A 22051-nucleotide genomic window follows, 5' to 3' on the forward strand; every position below is an offset into this window, starting at 1 on the left:
TGTGGTAACATCAAATGTATCACACTAATGACAAATGTTAATAATAGGAGAAACTGCATGTGCAGCAGGGGGGAAAGATGAGGAAATTTGGGAACTCTTGCACTTTGTGCCCAAGTTTTCTGTAACTTTACAACTGCTCTTAAAAGGTAAAGTATTCTAAACATGTCTTTTTATATGGGAGATGTAGATGTTTTCTTTTTTATTCCACATGTGTCTGAGTTTTAGTGTATTCTGTATTGTAAGTGTATTTATTTTATAATAAAAATAGGAGCTACATAAAAGAAACACCTGTGCCTATTTTCAAATTTTTGAAGAAATGGCCTTGATTCTTTAAGCCATAGATACAGAAACTTGCTATTTTTTAGTAAGTCCTTTAAGATGTTAAAAGATAAACTGAGGCATAAGACAATTTTTCAAATGTTTATTTGAGAATATGATTCAAATCTGGCAGTGCCAACACAAAAATAATGAAGAGTTCTGTGACAAGAGCTAAGGGACAGGCTTTGACAGAGCAGATGCAGAAGCAGAGCATGGAAATTACCTGATTGGCTATATCCTCTTCAGTTATCTTTCTTGGAAAAGCCTATTTGGCTATTGGTGAATTTTGCTGGGATACCAGTGCACAGAAAGGAATTGACTCCAGCTTAGGTTTCAGACTGTTTATTAAATTACCAAGACGTTAAAGCCATCTCAGTCTAATGGCTTCCTAGTGAAATTACTCCAATAATTGTCCTCTTTTGGTCATCCTTGCACACATGAGAGTTGGACCAAAAATTTGATATTAGTGCCACTCTCAGTCACCATCAGGGTTAAGTTGTTCTTGTTTCCCTGTGAAACTCATAGGTTATAAGGTCAGGTTCATGGAAGGTATTTGCAGCTTGATAGAGTCCAGGATGGTGGAGGAGTAGGAGACCTAAATTTCTTTTGAACCCAAGAATTCAGCTAGATAGCTATCAAACCATCTGAACACCTGCAAACTCAACTGGAGATCAAAGAAAAGAATAGCAGCAATTCTATGAACAGAAAAGTGACCACTTTCTGCAAGGTAGGACGTGTGGAGAAGTGAATCTGAGGCGATATATGGGGATAAACGGAGGGGGGAGGGAGCCTCCATCAGCCAGCTACCAGCAAGTGATAAAGCAGAGGAGCACAAAATTGGAAATTTTAGAAGTCTGCTTCAGTGAGGGATGTCCCTCTGGTTGCTAAGAGGTGGGTGGAACCCTCGCTGGGACAGTGTGCTCTTAGAATCCTCAGGGTCACAGGAAGACCGGGGGTGCCTGAGTGTGGCAGAGCTCCCAGGTATCAGAGCAGAGAAGCTGGCTGCAGAGAGTGAGCCAAGGAGTGGGCTCTCAGCTCAGGGTTGCCATAAACCATGATCCGAGGCACAGTCGGGCAACTGCTTTCCCAGCAGGAGCCCAACAAATGGCAGATCCAGGGAGACTCCTCCTTCTCCCCCCAGAAGGAGCACTGCAGGAATCTGCTGGGTTTGGAGACTCCAAATGGCGTCATGTGCAAGAGATAGAAATGCTAGGTCACAGGCCAAGTGAGCATGGAGTGTGGCCAGAGACTAGGGAGAAAGGAGTGATTGCTTTTCTCTGAGGGCTCACTGATGAATGTGGCCCCAGCTCTCAGCTCCATGGCCAGAGATTGGGAGTCTGCCATTTTCATCTTCGTCCTCTAGATCACAGAAATCATTCAGGGAACAAAAACCACACAGAGCAAACCCGAGAAGATTTCTTAGCCTGGCCCCTGGCAAGGGTGGTGCAATTCTGCCTGGGGCAAAGACATTTGAGTATCAATGCAACAGGCTCCTCCTCCAGACGATCAGCAAGAACATCCAGCCAAGACTAAGTTTACTGATCAATGAGAACTGCAAAACTCCAGCACTAGGGGAATACTGCATAGAATTCATAGCTTTCCCCCCATGATTCTTTAGTCTTTCAACTTTAATTTTTAAAATTTTCTTTATTATTTTTTTCTTCTTCTTTAAATTTTTCTTCTTTCCTTTTTCAACCAACTTCTTATCATCAATTCCTTTTTTAAAATCTTTTTTAATTTTCATTTTTACAGTTATATTCTATACCTTCATTGTATTTAACCTAATTTTGTGTATATATATATATAAGTTTTTCTTTCTTTAAAATTTTGGGATGCAGTGTATGGTTTTGTTCTATTCATCACCCTGATCATATTCTCCTCCCCACACCGCTAGTTTCAGGTATCTTCTGATTTGTTTAGTGTATATTTTTCTGGGGTCTTTGTTGCCTTTTAGTATTTTGTTCTCATTCATCTATTCTCCTCTGGACAAAATGAAAAAACAGAAAAACTCACCACAAAAAAAAAGAAGAGGCAGTACCAACTGCCAGGGACTTAATCAATACAGACATTAGTAAGATATCAGAACTAGAGTTCAGAATAACAACTATAAAGATACTAGCTGGGCTTGAAAAAAGCATAGAAGACACTAGAGAATCCCTTTCTGGAGAAATAAAAGAACTAAAATCTAACCAAGTCTAAATCAAAAAGGCTATTAATGAGGTGCAAAGAAAAATAGAGGCTCTAACTGCTAGGATGAATGAGGCAGAAGAGAGAATTAGTGATATAGAAGACCAAATGATGGAGAATAAAGAAGCCAAGAAAAAGAGAGATAAACAACTACTGAATCATGAGGGGAGAATTTGAGAGATGAGGGATACCATAAAGAGAAACAGTATTGGAATAATTGGGATTCCAGAATAAGGAAAGAAAGGGGCAGAAGGTATATTGGAGCAAATTACAGTGGAGAATTTCCCTAATTTGGGGAAGGAAACAGGCATCAAAATACAGGAGGCACAGAGAACCCTCCTCAAAATCAATAACAATAGGTCAACACCCTGACATCTAATAGTAAAACTTACAGATCTCAGAGACAAAGAGAAAATCCTGAAAGAGGCTCAGGATGAGAGGTCTGTAACCTACAAGGGTAGAAACATTAGATTGGCAGCAGACCTATCCACAGAGACCTGGCAGGCAGAAAGGACTGGCATGATAGATTCAGGGTACTAAATGAGAAAAATATGCATCCAAGAATACTATATCCAGGTAGGCTGTCATTGAAAATAGAAGGAGAGATAAAAAGCTTCCAGAACAAACAGAAACTAAAAGAAGTTGAAATCACCAAACCAGCCATACAAAAAATATTGAAAGGGGTCCTCTAAGGAAACAGAAAGCCCAAAAGTAACATAGACCAGAAAGGAACAGAGACAAGTACACAGTATACAGTATACAGTAACCGTCACCTTAAATACAATACAATAGCACTAAATTAGTATCTTTCAATAGTTACCCTGAATGTAAATGGGCTAAATGCCCCAATCAAAAGACACAGGCTATCAGATTGCATAAAAAAAACAAGACCCATCTATATGCTGTCTGCAAGAGACTCATTTTAGACCCAAAGACACCTCCAGGTTGAAAGTGAGGGGTGGAAAACAATTTATCATGTTAATGGACACCAAAAGAAAGCTGGGGTGGCAATCCTTATATCAGACAAATTAGATTTTAAACCAAAGACTATAATAAGAGACGAGGAAGGACACCAATCCTACTTAAAGGGTCTATCTAACAAGAAGATCTAACAATTGTAAATATCTATGCCCCTAACATGGGAGCAGCCAATTATATAAGCCAATTAATAACAAAAGCAAAGAAACACCTCGACAACAATACAATAATAGTGGGGGACTTTAACAGCCCCCTCACTGAAATGGACAGATCATCTAAGCAAAAGATCAACAAGGAAATAAAGACTTTAAATGACACACTGGGCCAAATGGACTTCACAGATATATTCAGAACATTCCATCCCAAAGCAACGGAATACACATTCTTCTCTAGTGCCCATGGAACATTCTCCAGAATCGATCACATCCTAGGTCACAAATCAGGTCTCAACTGGTACCAAAAGATTGGGATTCCCTGCATATTTTCAGATCACAATGCTTTGAAACTAGAACTCAATCACAAGAGGAAAGTTGGAAAGAACTCAAATACATAGAGGCTTAAGAGCATCCTACTAAAGAATGAATGGGTCAACCAGGAAATTAAAGAAGAATTTAAAAAACTCATTGAAACCAATGAAAATGAAAACACAACTGTTCAAAATCTTTGGGATGCAGCAAAGGCAGTCCTAAGAGGGAAGTATATAGCAATACAAGACTTTCTCAAGAAACAAGAAAGGTCTCAAATACACAAGCTAACCCTACACCTAAAGGAGCTGCAGAAAAAAACAGCAAATAAAACCTAAACCCAGCAGGAGAAGAGAAATAATAAAGATCACAGCAGAAATCAATGAAATAGAAACCAAAAGAACAGTAGAACAGATCAACAAAACTAGGAGTTGGTTCTTTGAAAGAATTTAACAAGATTGATAAATCCCTGGCCAGACTTATCAAAAAGAAGAGAGAAATGACCCAAATAAATAAAATCATGAATGAAAGAGGAGAGATTACAACCAACACCAAAGAAATACAAACAATTCTAAGAACATATTATGAGCAACTATATGCCAGCAAATTAGATAATCTGGAAGAAATGGTTGCATTCTTAGAGATGTATCAACTACCAAAACTGAGCCAGGAAGAAATAGAAAACCTGAACAGACCTATAACTACTAAGGAAATTGAAGCAGTCATCAAAAATCTCCCAACAAACAAAAGCCCAGGGCCAGATGGCTTCCCATGGGAATTCTACCAAACATTTCAAGAAGAATTAATACCTATTCTTCTGAATCTATTCCAAAAAATAGAAATGGAGGAAAACTTCCAAACTCGTTTTATGAGGCCACCATTACCTTGATCCCCAAACCAAAGACTCCATCAAAAAGAATTACAGACCAATATCCTTGATGAACATGGATGCAAAAATTCTCACCAAAATACTAGCCAATAGGATCCAACAGTACATTAAAAGGATCATCCACCACGACCAAGTGGGATTTATCCCTGGGCTGCAAGGTTGGTTCAACATCCACAAATCAATCAACATGATACAATACATTAATAAAAGAAAGAACAAGAACCAGCTGATCCACTCAATAGATGCAGAAAAACCATGTGACAAAGTACAGCATCCTTTCTTTTTTTTTTTTTAAAGATTTTATTTGTTTATTTGATATAGAAAGATAGTGACAGAGAGTGAGAAAGAGCACAAGCAGGGGGAGAGGCAAAGGGAGAGGGAGAAGCAGGCTCCCTGTGGAGTGGGGAACCGGATGTGGAGCTCAATCCCAGGAGCCTGGGATCATGACCTGAGCCGAAGGCAGATGCTTAACAACTGAGCCACCCAGGCACCCCAAGCATCCTTTCTTGATTAAAACTCTTCACAGTATAGAGATAGAGGGTACATACCTCAATATTATAAAAGCCATCTTTGAAAAACCCATAGCAAATATCATTCTCAGTGGGAAAAACTGAGAGCTTTTCTCCTAAGGTCAGGAGCACAGGAGGGATGTCCACTATCACCACTGCTGTTCAACATAGTACTAGAAGTCCTAGCCTCAGCAATCAGATAACAAAAAGAAATAAAAGGCATCCAAATTGGCAAAGAAGAAGTCAAACTCTCACTCTTTGCAGGTGATATGATACTTTATGTGGAAAACCCAAAAGACTCCACCCCAAAACTGCTAGAACTCATACAGGAATTCAGTAAAGTGGCAGGATACAAAATCAATGCACAGAAATCAGTGGCATTTCTATACACCAACAACGAGACAGAAAAAAGAGAAATTAAGGAGTTGATCCCATTTACAACTGTACCCCAAACCATAAGATACCTAGGAATAAATCTTACCAAAGAGGCAAAGGATCTGTACTCAGGAAACTATAGAATACTCATGAAAGAAATTGAAGAAGACCAAAGAAATGGAAAAACGTTCCATGCTCATGAATTGGAAAAACAAACATTGTTAAAATGTCTATGCTACCTAGATCAATCTATACATTTAATGCAATCCCTATCAAAATATCATCAAATTTTTTCACAGAACTGGAACAAATAATCCTAAAATTTGTTGGAACCAGAAAAGATCCCAAATAGTCAGAGGAACGTTGAAAAAGAAAACCAAAGCTGGGGGCATCACACTTCTAGATTTCAAGCTCTATTACTCTATTACAAAGCTGTAATCATCAAGACAGTATGGTACTGGCACAAAAAAAGATAAGTAGATCAATGGAACAGAATAGAGAACTTAGAAATGGACCCTCAACTCTATGGTCAACTAATCTTCGACAAAGCAGGAAAGAATATCCAATGGAAAAAAGACAGTCTCTTCTACAAGTGGTGTTGGGCAAATTGGACAGCCACATGCAGAAGAATAAAACTGGACCATTCTCTTACACTATACACAAAAATACACTCAAAATGGATGAAAGACCTAAATTTGAGACAGGAATCCATCAAAATCCTTGAGGAGAACACTAGCAGCAACCTCTTCAACCTAGGCCACAACTACTTCTTCCTAGAAATATCGCCAAAGGCAAGGGAAACAAAGGCACAAATGAACTATTGGGACTTTAACAAGATAAATCTTTTGCACAGCAAAGAAAACAGTCGACTGAACCAAAAGACAACTGACAGAATGGGAGAAGGTGTTTGGAAATGACATATCAGATATAGGGCTAGTATCCAAAATGTATAAAGAATTTACCAAACTCAAAAGTCAAGGAACAAATATTCCAATCAAGAAATGGGCAGAAGACATGAACAGACATTTCTGCAAAGAAGACATTCAAATGGCCAACAGACACATAAAAAAGTGCTCAACATCACTGTGCATCAGGGAAATACAAATCCACAATGAGCTACCGCCTCATACCAGTCAGAATGGCTAAAATTAACAAGTCATGAAATGACAGATGCTGACAAGGATGCAGAGAAAGGGAAACCCTCCTACACTGTTGGTGGGAATGCAAGCTGGTACAGCCATTCTGGAAAACAGTATGGAGTTTCCTCAAAAAATTGGAAATAGAGCTACCCTATGACCCGGGAATTGCACTACTGGGTATTTACCCCAAAGATTCAAATGTAGTGATCTGAAAGGGCACCTACACCCCAATGTTTATAGCAGCAATGTCCACAATAGCCAAACTATGGAAAGAGCCCAAATATCCATCAACAGATGAATGGATAAATAAGATGTGGTATGTATATATATATATACATCAAAGAATGAAATCTTCCCATTTGCAATGTCGTGGATGGAACTAGAGGGTATTATGCTAAGCAAAATAAGTCAATCAGAGAAAGACAATCATTATATGATTTCACTGATATGTGGAATTTAAGAAACAAGAAACGAGACAGAGGATCATAGACTCTGATCTGAGCACAGAATCTGCATGGAGCTTGATCTCACGATGCTGAGATCATGACCTGAGCCAAATTCAAGAGTCAAACATTTAACTGACTGAGCCACCCAGGTGCCCCAAACCTAGATATTTCTAATTGCTTACGTAACTTGTCACATACATTCAGCATTCACACATTTCAGGGTGAAAGAATCACATATATTCCCTAGTCCCTGTGAAGAACTGGCTTAGACACCAAAACTACATTTCAGACCCATCAAATAGTTTATTGTGTTCAAAAAAATCACAATCACAGTTTGAAGAAACCCAAGCGATAAGTGTAGAAGGGATGTCTGTATTGAACATTCACAAGATTCCATAGCCGAGACAGGATACTATGGGGTCTATTACATAGTGATATTAAATGATGGTAGGAAATGGAGGAAAACAGACCCAAGAAGGGGCAACAAACAGGGAATAACTAGATATCAGAATGTGGACAGAGCAGGAAGGCATCATTATTCTTAGAACAGCTAAAGGTCTGGAAAATGTGGAAGAACGGTTGTCTTCAGCAAGATGAATGGTTGGAATATTGCCAGGTTTGTAAAGCTACTGAAGCACAAATTTCTTCATTGATCTTCTCTCTAGGAAACTCCATTGTCTGTAGCAGGACACACATAGATCTTAAAGAGTTAAGACAGTTATTTTAAGGTATTTTTCTTTTTCAGATTCCTTCTTCTTCTCCCTTAATCCTTTGACTTTGGAAAAGTCTTTAAATATTCATCTGACCTCTGTCTAGTAAATACAGCTTTTCCACATGAACTGCACCCACTACTCTCCAAGTGAGTATGAATAAGCGGACCATGGCTTACCTTCTTTTAGAAGTTTTAACCACTTTTCAGATTAGAGAAGGCATTGGCCTTCAAGGGATTTTCATTTCATGCAGTGAATCTGCCCTAACCCTAAGTGAGCCAAACTCTGGGAATGTTTCTGAACTGAAGGCCTGCCTCTGAAATCATAAACCAGGAAGTGCCCAAATCTTTCCTAGATCACCTGATTAAAAAATCTGATGTGAAACAATGGTCTTAGGTAGTGGAGATGATTTCCAAGATTGAAGTTGTGGTGTAGGTGCACATGTATGGGAAGGAATATGGGACCTTGAAGCTTTTGGATACCAGATGATGCTAATGTCTGATTCTGTCCTAGCAAAGAGAAATCAAAGAACTATCACTTCCCGGGTTGCCTGGGTGGCTCTGTCGGTTGGGCGTCTGCCTTCTGCTCGGGTCATGATCCCAGGGTCCTGGGATTGAGCCCCGCATGGGGGTCCTTGCTCAGTGAGAAGCCTGCTTCTCCCTCTCCTATTCCCGTTTGTGTTCCTGCTCTCACTATCTCTCTCTCTGTCAAATAAACAAATAAAATCTTAAAAAAAAAAGAACTATAACTTCCCTATCATTTTTCTTTAAAGGCATCACATATACTTTTCCCCACTCTGTCTCCTACCCTTGGATAACTCCATCTATGTCTTCCTCTGATCACGTTAAACCCACCTGCAGGTGCCTCACAGAGGCCCTCGGCGTTCACCAGCATTGACCTTGCGCATGCCCTTGATGATGAAGATGGTCCCGACAATGATGCCCACCAGACCCACAACCAGGCCCAGGGCACACACCACATTCTCTGTTGTCTCTGGGAGGGGGGTTGGTGCTTCAAACTCTGGGGAAAAATAACACAGAGTATAGTGTGGAAGTAATGACTGTGGTACGGAGTAGCACTTAGAACCAAAGGTCGGGTATTTAGTCAAAAGAATAGTTATTAATCAACTAAATAAGAGGAATGATATATTAAGGGAATGCAGACTAAACAGTGGGGGGAGCTGAATAATGGGAGAAGGCAAGGAATAGGAATTGCAGCAATTGTTATGGGCAAGTTAGGGGACTCTGGTTACCAAAGCACCAGACACAGGCATCACGGGAGGAAATCACAAAAGAAAGGAGACTGAAGGATGGTCCATACCCCAGTGCTTGAGAAGAGGCTTGTCCAAACCCCAGTGCTCCACCTTGCAGTCATAGACATCATCGGCTGAGGGCAGGAAGGGGAGATAGTGGAACTTGCGGAAAAGGTGGTCTTCCCTGGGCAGGAAGATTGTCTCAGACACTCCTGTGGTGACAGGGTTTCCATTTCGAAGCCACGTGACATTGATCACTGGTGGAGAGAACTTGTCGATGAAACAGATGAGGGTGTTGGGCTCTCCCAGTTCCACGGGGGTGTTCGAGAGCACAGTCACCTCTGGAGGGACTGGGGACAGAGGACAGAAATTAGCCTTCCCTGCTTAGGCTGGCCCCTCTTCCTCCCACTGAAGTGGAAAAAGCAGTGGAAACTCTGCCCTGAGCATCTATGCCATGTTTCAGATACCTATCTCTGAGACTCTCCCCCATGAACTGGAACCAGTGTTGTGGTATAAGATATATAGAAGGATATTTTAGGTCCTGGAGATAATTTCATTCCTGGTTTCCCCAGCATAGATTTGGGGCAATGACTCTGTGAGTGACTGTTGGTGGCAAGGACAAGATGTGAGCACATCAGGAAAGGAACAAACTCATGTAAAGTTCTTGAGTCTGTGGCATGAGAAGTAGGGACTTGCTTATGGCGAGGTTGGGCCCCTGAGAGGGAAAGTCAGTTACAGTAACGTAACACAACAAGTTGAAGCATCTACTCCAAAGTTACGATTCCCATGTCTAGGAGTGCAGCAGGTACCATTGGTGTTCGGGGTGTGGTTGGAGCGCTTTATCATGATGTCCAGGTTAGCTTTGTCCACAGCTATGTTGGCCAAGGCACCCTGGGCCTCAAAGCTGGCAAAATGTCCAAATTCTTCCAGCCGCCACACTGTCTCCTTTTTTCCCATATCCACGTGGAAAATCTCATCACCATCGAAGTCAAACATGAATTCGCCTGATTGGTCAGGGGTCAGATAGAACTCAGCCTGGATGATCACATGGTCCTCTGAAAAGGCAGGGAAGAGAGTTAGGATGGGAACCAAGAAGGGAGAGGAAGAAGAACCCAGGATGTGAGACAAATGTGTGGGTGGGGGCAGTGAAAGGGGATTGGCCATGTGGAGTGAGGGAGTGATGGAGAGCAGGGATAAGCTGGAAGATGAGGCTTAGGTGCAGGACATCCATGTTGAACAGAGCTGGGAGGGGAGAAGTAAAGGGGCAGAGTTAGGGTGGACTGAAGGAAACGAGGCCTGAAAATCCCAGAGTCTTGTGAAGCTGTTGTTAGGTTCCATGTTACTAGCTGAGAAATGATTCCCTCTTTGGAAATCCAGTTGCAGCTCTTAAAAGAGAATTGCTCACTCACTGTATTTTTCCAGGCATTAAATACAATTAAACAATAATTCTAGGGCATTTCTCAGAGCACTGTAATATGAAGAATAGGGAAACACTTTTAAAAGTCTGGGTTCTAAACTCTGGATCTAATTAAATCTTTAATTCTTATTTAGGTATTTACTTACCTAGTGATCTTGAATCAATTATTTTATCTACTTACAAGGTTTTCTTATTATATTCTTTTAAAAAAAATTTTATTGTTATGTTAATCCCCATACATTACATCATTAGTTTTAGATGTAGTGTTCCATGATTCATTGTTTGTGCATAACACCCAGTGCTCCTGCAGAACGTGCCCTCCTCAATACCCATCACCAGGCTAACCCATCCTCCCACCCCCCTCCCCTCTAGAACCCTCAGTTTGTTTTTCAGAGTCCATCATCTCTCATGGTTCATCTACCCCTCCGATTTCCCCCCTTCATTCTTCCCCTCCTGCTACCTTCTTCTTTTTTTTTTTTTCTTAACATATATTGCATTATTTGTTTCAGAGGTACAGATCTGAGATTCAACAGTCTTACACAATTCACAGCGCTTACCAGAGCACATACCCTCCCCAGTGTCTATCACCCAGTCACCCCATCCCTCCCACCCCACCCCCCACTCCAGCAACCCTCAGTTTATTTCCTGCGATTAAGAATTCCTCATATCAGTGAGGAATTATATTCTTATATAAGAATTATATTCTTATAATATTTCCAATTATATTCTTTTGTGGTTTCACTTCTACCTTGGATTTGTCTTTAGAATTAAATGAAGGATGCCTGTGTGGCTCAGCCAGTTAAGCATCCGACTCTTGATTTTGACTCAGGTCATAATCTCAGGGTACAGAGATCGAGTCCCAAGTTGGGCTCCACCATGAGTGTGTAGCCTGCCCAAGATTCCTTCTCTCCTTCTCTCTTTGCCCCTCCCCACCCCGCTTGTGCATTCTTGCTATTTCTAAAAAAAAAAAGAATTAAATGAGATGAGGTAAGTAATTTCTTAATACATCACTGGGCGTTATGATCAGCATTTTAGGTTCAAAACTGCTTTATATTTAAGGAACAGAGCCACCTCTAACTTCCCCTTCCATACCAATGGAAGAGCCTCTATTTTATCAGGTATGTATCTCCATTTGTGGCTCTTTCTAGGCAATAGAAACCTACAATTGTTATCATGGGTCCTCGAGCTGGGTTATTACATTACTTATTTCCAGTGTACCTGACACCTCTGTGGGGTTCAGCCTGGGTGAAGGATACTTTTTTACAATACATCTTCCCAGCAGTAATCATTTGCTCTGGAGATGGCAGAGAATAAGGAAAGAATCTCCATATCCTTACTCACAGTTCTACTCTTTTGAGAAAATCACTAAGTAGCAGGGACCATAGATCATGGATCCACTGAAGTGGTGAACGGGCTATCCTTCTCCAAAGAGGAAGTAAATTACATGCAGTTGGCTTCAGCACACCTGCCCATGCCCTCCCTTGGATAAAATGTTGCTTTTGGTAACTTCCCTTTCTGGTCATCTTCAATACAATGTCTGTGCTTAAAATATGCTGACAGGATTCACTTGCCAAAAAATAACAACCATGTATTTGGCTAAGAATCAGTTGCAAGGACTTCTCAAATTTTTTCTCATTGAATCCCCACAAAATGATGTGAGATTTCAAAATTTACTAATTTCCCAGAAAAAGAAATTAAAGCCCAGAGGATAGCTTGTTAATGCCTCTCAGAAAATATTTCCACTTCAAGTCGGCTTATCTCAAAGTTAATGGTATTAATCAATACCATTTTTTCCCTCTTAACTAAATGTGACTGACTTCAATTTATGAAAAGAGCACCAAACTACATTTTCTAAATACATTCAGATTTAGACTACATGATGCCTGCCACACTTTTCCTTCACTCCAAAGACTGTCTTGCAAATATTTACAATTTATCTCTCCAGTGCTCTCAGAACTTATATCCCAAGTTTTGCTTCCCTCAGCACTTACCTTTGATAGCCCATGATTCCTGGGGACCCGTCAGTAAAGCCATGATGAAAAATCCTAGCACTGGGACTCTACTTACGGCCATTTTCTTCTTTGGTGATTTAATGGGGTTCAGTAGAGCTTAAGAGTGGGGTAGAACTGACAAGAATAAAAGAAAAGAGAATGTAGGGTATAATAAGGTCTGATTGATTAAAATTCAAATAGGTTGAGCTGAAGCCAATCAGAAGAAGTTTTTTGATGACACATCTGTTGCTAAGGGAAGAGCTTTTGTAAACGGTCAGGAAAGGAAACCCTTCAATTCATTAGATAAACAAGTAAAGTTCTTAATCAATCAATCAAAACAAAACAAGCCACACACAACCAAACAGAAACAGCAAAAAATCAAGTTTTTGAAAATAACATTCACCCACAGACTGTTTTATCCCAACCCCAGTTCTACTAAGGGATGTACTTGAAGCACAGAAGTGAGAACAAAATCAATGGAAACACCCTACATGACAGTTAGCAATTATGCCTCTGTGCTGTGACAGCTGGGGAGTTTATTTAAGGGACAACAAATCATCTAAAGAGAAGGTAAATTGTCCTGCTATGGGGAATGCCTGATACTTGGCAGCAGTGGGTGACAGAGTTGCATGTCAGAAGCTTCTTATTGCTCTAGGTTTGTCCTCCACTGTCCTGGACTCCCAGATGGCCAAGTCGGCCCAAGAGCTGGGCATCCCTGGTACTGTGCTATATTGAGAGAACATCAGAGGAGAAACTCTGAGTGTCAACACTCCCCTAGCTGGGGAAAGATGGCAGAGACGCCATAGGTAGTGGTTACTGGAAACAGTGGACTGTAATCCCTACCATCTTAAATATGACCAGAGATTGGAGCAGACCGCTGGGGACACACCTCATGTGAGGACTCAGATCGACGAATAGGGTGGACTAAATTGGGCAGAGCTTATTTTACTGGGAGCAATAGAGATAATAACCTGCAGGAGGGCTTTACCGTAACTTTCCTCATGTCATAACATTCTGAAAGTTCTCCCCATGTCATAAATCATTGAAGTTCTGATCCTAAGAATTTATTCTGATGTTCATCATTGAGAAAACTGAAAGTTAAGACACTCTGACCCTCATGTTTCTGACCATACAGTACAGTAGAAGGGAAAATTAAACCACACACAGAGAGGGCTGGAATCTGAATACTTCCAATATAGAAAGACCTGGTGGCAAGGCAGCTGTTCAGATGGTGAGTTCACTGTTTAATATCAGTCATGACACATATGCTCAGGGTGGATTTTCTACACTGTTGTGCTGAGATCTTATCCTGCCCCACAGCTGCCCTCACAAATCATGAGGGGAAAAAACCCCTATACATTATGGATTATCTGATCGCATCTAAGGGCTTTGAAGATTCTCTGACACTGACTTCTAGACCACTTGGAAGAGACCCACAGCACAGTTTTGCCCTGAGATTGTTAAGGAATACACTTTTTGGAGGCAAAGGAATGCGCCAGATGAGAGGTCTACAGTATCAGTCTCTGCTGAGAGTCTGGTCCTGTGATTTAGGCTTGTCGTCTTCTCTTTCAGAGGAAAAAACTAGTATGATGTTTCTATGCCTGCCCTTTGCTGGCTGTCATAGTAATTTGTTCTTATAAGGTGCTCTCAGTAAACATATGGTAAACTTAGAGGCATTTTATAGAAAAGCATTTAATATATTGTAATAGCAGCTTCAACCCAAGGTGCTGCTCAGCAACTTATGATATGGCTTAGTTCTAAAACACTGATTGGTTCTCCTCATGAGATTACCAAATTCGGGAATCTTTAGAAAATACTTTCATTTCCCTTTCCCTGTGACAGGAGAGAAGTTCCTATCCAGACACTACTCATGGTCCCCTGTACCTATACTCTAGCTTCCTATGTCTGAGGGGATTTCTGAGAACACCTGAGTGAGGTCTGAGCGGTGACGTCAAACGGTGAGTGGCCACTGTACTAGTCAGAGTTCAGTCTGACAAGAGAAGATCCTGTGAGACACTCTACATAGAATTGTTACAACTCATCTGTATTACAGGGAATTATACCTTTAAAGTGTTAGAAGCCTGGGGGAGCCCAGGTCAGAGCAGACCCCATACTCTAAGGGGTCAGGACCCTGTGGGAAGGCACTGCGGACATCTCAGCTTCCTCTAGAGCCACAGGAAGAGGACTGTGTTGGCAACACAGGGCTGTTGCCAAGACTCCTGTCTGTGACGCCCCGTGTCCACTGCACGAGATGGCTTCAGCCTACCTGCCACCTCCCAAATCTCATAATATTAACTTTTACTGGCGGTGTGTAGGCCACATCCAGATCCTGGGACAAGGAGAGTCTGGGGAATGTAATACTCTTACTTATATTCCCTGTGGTACAGAGAAGACAAAGAAGCTAATGGGAATTTTTGAAATTATTAAATGCAAATATGTATACCTCACTCTTGTTCCTCCCACAGCACAAACCTAGAACCAGAGGGGTGTTTAGGGGTAATAGGTTAAGGCTTGGAAATGAGACAGCTTTCACATGGAACCTAAAGCCACAAGTGTGCGTGTGTGTGTGTGTGTGTGTGTGTGTGTGTTGGGGCAGGGGGAAGTTAGTAATTTGGAATTCACATTTCAGAATATTTCCCTGTTAGCCAACCACAGGTTTCATTGTTATGATATGAGCATCTATAGTCAGGTTGTTTTATAATTTCCCAAGTTTTTTTGTCTGTTCTAAAAGGCACAAGCTAAATTCAATAACAGAGATTGTGAAGGAATAGATTAGGTTGATAAATCACCACAGAAGCCTAAGAGTGGTTGCCTCCAATAGCTGCCCCCATCTGGCCAATTAATGGTTTGACTCACTCAGCACCAGCTCCTGTATTTTACACATTCTGGAAGCTTATTTTCAGAGTCACTTCTAACTCCGCATCTCATCTTTGGGGCTCCAAATCCAGCACAAAGCCCAAACATACAGGACATTCCATTTACAAAGGAAATGCTGTTTTGCAATGCAAAGTTTTTCCATCTTCTGAAAATGTGCCTGCCCTCACCTGTGAATCCTCCTTTCAGCTATTCTCCCAGGAATAGGAAGTGATTTTACTCCACTGTCCATGTAAGACAGAGTCAAGAAATGGCATTCTTAAATATCATACTCTATTGCATGAGGTCTAAAGAGTGGAATCTCATCTAGGTCTGAATGATTTTATAGAATGCAGATGTGTTTGCATGCAGACACCTACATTGTTTGTGTGTGTTTGTGGTGAGGAGAGCTGGGAAAGTCTCCATTTTCAATCAATCACATTTATATAATTTTTGTTTAACAATTAATTCTTGAAGATGTTTTATTAATGAATTTGGTCAGCAATCATAGCCAAGGAGCTGGGTTCTAAACATGCAAAACTCTCACAGAGAACTTAAGAAGACAGGGAGTGTGAAGATGAGAAGTTAAGAAATATGAAGAATGAGGGGTGCCTGGGTAGCTCAGTCAGTTAAGCGTCTGCCTTCGGCTCAGGTAATGATCTCGGGGTCCTGGGATCGAGGCCCGCATCAGGCTCCCTGCTCCACCAGAAGCAGGCTTCTCCCTCTCCCACTCCCCCTGCTTGTGTTCCCTCTCTCTCTGTATCTCTGTCAAATAAATAAATAAAATCTTTAAAAAAAAGATATGAAGAATGAATCATTAGGCCCCTGACCAACTAGTTTAGGGGAAGGTGGTAGAAAATGACAAAAAACAAACAAACAAAACAAAAAAACAAGAAAAACCCCAACTAGTTAAAGTTTCAAGTCTAAATGTTGTGAATGAGTGAAGAAAATTTTTACACAAAAATAGAAGTTGTAAGGAGGACGTGTCTCTTGTTTGCACTGAATGTGGCATGGGTCCAGCATGGAGCATGAGGGGAAATGTTAGTGAACACAATAGGCTGGGGGAGAGCATGAGTGGATAAATGGCATCTCAAGAACAGATCATTTTTGTTGTTGTTGTTGTTTTTTACAGATTTTATTTATTTATTTGAGAGAGAGAACAGCTGAGAGGGGATAGGGTCAGAGGACGAAGCAGATTCCCTGCTGAGCAGGAAGCCTGATGTGGGACTTGATCCAGGGACTCCAGGATCATGACCTGAGCCGAAGGCAGTCGCTTAACCAACTGAGCCACCCAGGCGCCCTCAAGAACAGATCATTTTAAGAGTTAGGATTAATACATGAGAGGTGGTTAATGCTGAATAAGGTGTTAGAAAAACTAAGAGTAATGATAGAGAATAACTTATATTTTAGATTTCTGAGGTTTCTTTTGAACTTTGAAAATTTTAAGGTAGAAAGAAAGGAGAGAAATAGGCCAGAGGATTGTTCATGATTTTAGTGGAATTCTTTTTGGTTCACTTTTTCTCACCAATTGAAAATACTACCAATAATAGCTATCATATTAAATCTTACTATTTTATTCACTAGATAATAATTGTATTTCCAATTTATTCTGAGAAACCTGGGCTTTAAGGAAATCTAGTCTTTTGTTCAAGGTCCCACTTAGGGAGTAGGCACAGTGGAATTGAACCCAGGGTTTGGATGGATCCAAAGTTTACATTCCACAGTGATTGGTCTCCTAAAAAAGGATTAATTAAAGATAAAAATTAAATGTGCAAAAAATAAATCAAGTCTCTCATCGTGTAACCAGTAACATGTGGAGCCAAGAACAAGTCTATTCAAAACGCTAAAACCACTTCAACCCCCAAAGCAGTCTTGGGAGGGGATGACAGTTCTTTTCTCTTGTACACTGTACTTATAGGTGAATATTTCGAAGGTTCTCAGGAAACATCTTTCCCTGGTTTTTCTAATCCACAGTAAAAGTGGTACCAGGCTTCCATCTTGTGGTCAATGGCATATAATTCTTCATATTGGCATTTGAGTATTCAGGCAGCTTATGAAAGGTCAAAGATAATAATTCAGGATGCTTTAACTTTCATTCCTCATGTACATGTTTAAAAATACTCAGGTGTGTTTCATCTAATTAGGTTGCTTAAATGCAATTTAAAAACATTTAAAGTCAGTTTATAATAATTATCATCATGATTTTTTTGATAAGCACACAAAATATGGAATGTGCTGCTTTTAAATAATTAGAAAAATGAAAAGATGTCTAAAAAAGAAAAAATTAACTATAAATCACTTTGATTCTTCTGAGTAAATGCTCAACACCCTTTCTAATTCTCTATGACAAATTTAATCTTAGGCTAATTTTCTAGCTGTTTTCTGGAAATCTGATAAAGAATAAGTGTCAGCTGGATTTAGAGACAAAATTGCCTGTGGCAAAAATGGCCTTTGCTTGGTAAACTGTATCTTGCCTGGGAGGAATACTTGATGAACTGTGGGAACCCACAGTTTGAGCATCACTGAATGCGGTGACCCTCGTATTGGGCATGCCCTTGCAGGGGGACGGAAAGTTATGTTCATGGAGGTGTTATTATGGCTCCAAGGGAGATGAGGAGGCTAACCCAGGGCAGACTCCACTCCCATAGGTGTAAATTCATCTCCTTATAACCTAAACTGTCACTTATGGATGGGGCGGGCAGAGACTAGCACCTGGACTGCATTATGGACTTTTTCAATAATATCTCCCACTGAAGAGAAACATCTGATGCTGACCCCATGCTTTGATTTCTGTCTGTCATCCTATTGATGAATCTGAGAGCCATGTGTAGCCTAGGGTAATCATGTGATCTGAATATTCAGTGTAAGAAGATCCCCTGGGTCTTGATATATAGACAGTTTTCAGTTTCTTTTATTTTTGTACACATATGTGTGTGTGTGACATGGTATCCATGAAAATGTATATATATAATATATAAATTATGTTATCTTATAAATATATATAGTTTCCTATGATATTTTTGAAAATAATATGCATATTTTCATAGCTTTGACATAATTAATCTCGCACCTGCTCTTTTCAGATTAGCTTTCTTTTTGTTACTAAACAATTTACATTAAATAAACATAACATAATTGTCTAGGGATAAGTGCATAGAATTTTAATATATGTTTTACAGGATGCCAAAATTAAATCTTGCCATTTGCAACGACATGGATGGAACTAGAAGGTATTATGCTAAACGAAGTAAGTCGATCAGAGAAAGACAATGATCTCACTGATATGTGGAATTCAAGAAACAAGGCAGAGGATCATCGGGGAAGAGAGGAAAAAGTAAAACAAGATGAAACCAGAGAGGGAACCAAACTGTAAGAGACTCTTTTTTTTTTTTAAGATTTTATTTATTTATTTGACAGAGAGAGAGAGAGAGAGCACAAGCATGGGGAGCGGCAGGCAGAGGGAGAGGGAGAAGCAGACTCCCTGCTGAGCAGGGAGCCCGATGCGGGGCTCAATCCCAGGACCTTGAGATCACGACCTGAACCAAAGGCAGATGCTTAACCGACCGACTGAGCCACCCAGGTGCCCCAAGAGACTCTTAACCACAGGAAACAAACTGAGGGTTGCTGGAGGGGAGAGGGGTGGAGGGATGGGGTAACTAGGTGACAAACATTAAGGAGGGCACATGATGGAATGAGCACTGGGTATTATATAAGGCTGATGAATCACAGACCTGTAGCTCTGAAACCAATATTACATTATATGTTAATTAATTGAATTAAAATAGTTTTAAAAAAAAGCAACCCCCCCCCCCCAAAAAAAAGAAAGAACTCTTACAGAATAGCAAAAGAAGGAGAGCTCGTATCTGGCTGGGTGATCAAAATAAGTTTTATAGAAATTACTGGGAGTAAAACTATGGATCTACTACTCTTTTCTGTGGCAATTTGATAATAGTATGCCTTCTTCTCTGTCATTAGTTTCTCTTAGCATTGCAAGTCACTGCATTATTTTTCTGAAAATGGTAGCTGCTTGCCTGATGTCTTTTGCTTTTGTGAAGTGCATTACTTAATGGATGTTGGACTGTTTCTAACGTTACCTTTTTTTTTTTTTTCTTTTTCCAGACTGGTGCTCAGTTCATTCCAGCCTTAAAAGTTTATTTAGCTCTGCTCTAAACTTCCTGGCACTGTGATGTCCAAAAACTCAGCTCATCTATTCTGTGTGTGATACATCAGCCTGGTACTCTAGAGAGTTTGGGGGAATTTTTAGTATATTTATTTATCTCTTGGTACGTGGAGCTGTGTTTATGCCTCATATTAATGGGTTGTGCACAGTTTTTAATGGGAAAAGCACGACTTTACTGACATTTTCTGAAAAATAAATTCACTTCCGGCTGGAAAAAAAATAAAAGATGTCAAAATTTTACGGTGAGAGATTTCTGGTTTTAGGACAAGATGGAGTAGATATAATTCTTCCTATTCTTTTTATTAAGTACAGCTAAAGATAAGCAAAAGGAGATTCCAAAAGGTGGAGAAAAGAAGGCAGATTGGCTCTAGTCCTTGGGACTGAGGAATGACCTATGATGAGTTCCTTTTCGCCTACTATGTTCAGGAGCAGGTGCTGGAGAAAGTGGAAACTAAGGAACACCAATAGGCACAGACAAAAATGTTCTAAGGAAATTATCTTTCTCCACCCCCCAAAAATACAGGAAAGGGCAGCCTAGCAAGGCAGAACATGTAGGCAATAACCACACTACTCTACTACAGAAAAAATCTGTGTCCCGCCCTCCGATTTCAGGTAGCAAAGGCTGAGTGGGGAGCCTAGACTACCACCCATCCTGGCCTTACCTGTTGGGACTGTGTCAGAGGAAGCCTACCTGGGATCCAGGACTTTCCCCACGGCCTATCACTAATAGGCCACTTCTCAGGCTGGGGTGATGTTGTCTGTAGAGTTGGTGTGCTTGGGGTGGCAGAGGCCAAGCTGGGGATGGTGGCCTTTCCAGGAAGAGATCCATGAAGGGTATGGATGTCTGGCTGGTGTTTAACTCTGAGTATATGTGCTAGAGGCCTGGCTCAGGTTGGAACTACAAGTATGGGCCCTACTGCAAGGTGAGCAGTCTCAGTGAGCTCCATCGGAATATGATGGGTGCACCTCGCAAAGGAACATGCAGTGTCCATGACCAAGCTTTGTGGGGACTCCATTAATAATGCATATATATTCTGGATGCATTGATAGGCTAATTATAGGGACATTTATGGATGCTAGCTTCTCAATCCAGACATCACCCATTAAAATTATAGTAAGAACATTAGAGCACAAACCTACCAGCCAGATGGGTCTGATTTGTTCACACTGGGAGAGCCTTTCTGCTTGGGATATAATTTGAGACTGGTTTAAGGACAAAGTGATTCATTTGAGCATCACTTCTAATGGTACCATTTAATGTAGAGGGAGGTGAACTCTTGGTCAGAATTCATGGCCAGTGACACACTGGCTGAAACCCTTCTAACCAGGCCCGTGAGTGCCTGGTGCTCAGCCATCCTGTTGTGCAATTGTATCCCTGGCTGAATTTGTTCCAGCACACCTCCGGAGACAGCATGAGGCCCAAGGAGTCTACTAGCAATCTTATTATCCTGCACTACACAGTAAGAGTAATAACCACGGCCAAAGAGTGTACTTGCACTTGAGTAGCTTGTGGGGGCCTTCTTCAGGGTGAGCAGTATGGATACTGAATGAGGGAGAGGCATATCTCCTTTGGAGCAAGAGTTCCTTTACCTCTTCCTCTAAGGAGCCCTAGGGGCCTGGCCCACCTCTGCTGAGAGCAGCTGCTTAATCCTGAGGTTCTTATATGAAATTCACTTTCTAATGTGGCTGGCATGCACTAGGTGCTTCTTTTCCTATCTCTGAGATCCACACAGTTCCACTAGTGGGTCCTGAAACTATAATTTCAAACTGCAAAATTTCCAATGAATTTGGTTTAATTAACCAGCCTTTTTAACCTGAATAGTGAGGCAAACCCAGTGGCCTTAGCTTCATGACTGGCACTGGGCCATCATCTGGGCTAATAAATCTGTATAATCATGATCTCCAACAAATTTGGTAGGGGTTTGTGCCCTTGGATTCTCTATTATAAGAGGGTCATACTGCACAATCCACCCTTGATTGGATAGCTAGGATGTGGAAGATGGCAAATGATCAGACAACAAAAGGTAAAGGACACATTCATCTGATGAGCAGATATGAATGATATTATTTTTGATGTCATAGGAGTGGGGGTTTACAAGGAATTGGTATAATTTTATATTGTGTATGAAAATAGGCACCATTATAAGAATTTTTTGGAAATCATTAAACATGAGAATTGTTTTATTTTATTCCCCATTCCCTTTCTTTCTCCTTTTGACTCCTTTTACTTTCCCTCTCTTCCTCATTTCTCCCTCCCCCCTTCTTTCTTCCTTCCTTCCCTCCCTCGCCCCTTCCTTCCTTCCTTCCTTCCTTCCTTCCTTCCTTCCTTCCTTCCTTCCTTCC

At 40.8% G+C, this 22051-nt stretch overlaps 2 protein-coding genes and 1 long non-coding RNA gene across 5 annotated transcripts in view; 2 read left to right on the forward strand and 1 right to left on the reverse strand.

Moving 5' to 3' along the window:
* The window catches only part of LOC118001169 (DLA class II histocompatibility antigen, DR-1 beta chain), a 301107-nt gene that overhangs the window by 48077 nt on the left and 230979 nt on the right, over positions 1 to 22051 (forward strand). The window lies entirely within an intron of this gene.
* On the reverse strand, positions 7585 to 12838 carry LOC118001172 (HLA class II histocompatibility antigen, DR alpha chain). Of its 3 annotated transcripts, none has more exons than XM_034991174.1 (5): positions 12676 to 12838; positions 10077 to 10322; positions 9366 to 9617; positions 8870 to 9035; positions 7585 to 8005 (listed from the first exon to the last, which is right to left on the reverse strand). In XM_034991174.1, exons 1-4 carry the CDS (start codon positions 12755 to 12757, stop codon positions 8881 to 8883), a joined length of 735 nt encoding a protein of 244 aa, XP_034847065.1. In that variant the 5' UTR covers positions 12758 to 12838; the 3' UTR covers positions 7585 to 8005; positions 8870 to 8880. The 3 variants fall into 3 exon arrangements, with proteins under 3 accessions (XP_034847065.1, XP_034847064.1, XP_034847062.1); XM_034991173.1 differs by having other exon boundaries at positions 7585 to 7983; positions 9336 to 9617; XM_034991171.1 differs by having other exon boundaries at positions 9336 to 9617.
* Positions 18834 to 19891, forward strand: LOC118001173. The gene is made up of 2 exons (XR_004676636.1): positions 18834 to 18897; positions 19648 to 19891. It is a non-coding gene; the product is annotated as an uncharacterized LOC118001173 (long non-coding RNA).

The sequence above is a fragment of the Mirounga leonina genome, unplaced genomic scaffold, assembly GCF_011800145.1.
Source record: "Mirounga leonina isolate KUSES-001 unplaced genomic scaffold, KU_Mleo_1.0 Mir_53, whole genome shotgun sequence".
Classification (NCBI taxonomy): domain Eukaryota; kingdom Metazoa; phylum Chordata; class Mammalia; order Carnivora; family Phocidae; genus Mirounga; species Mirounga leonina.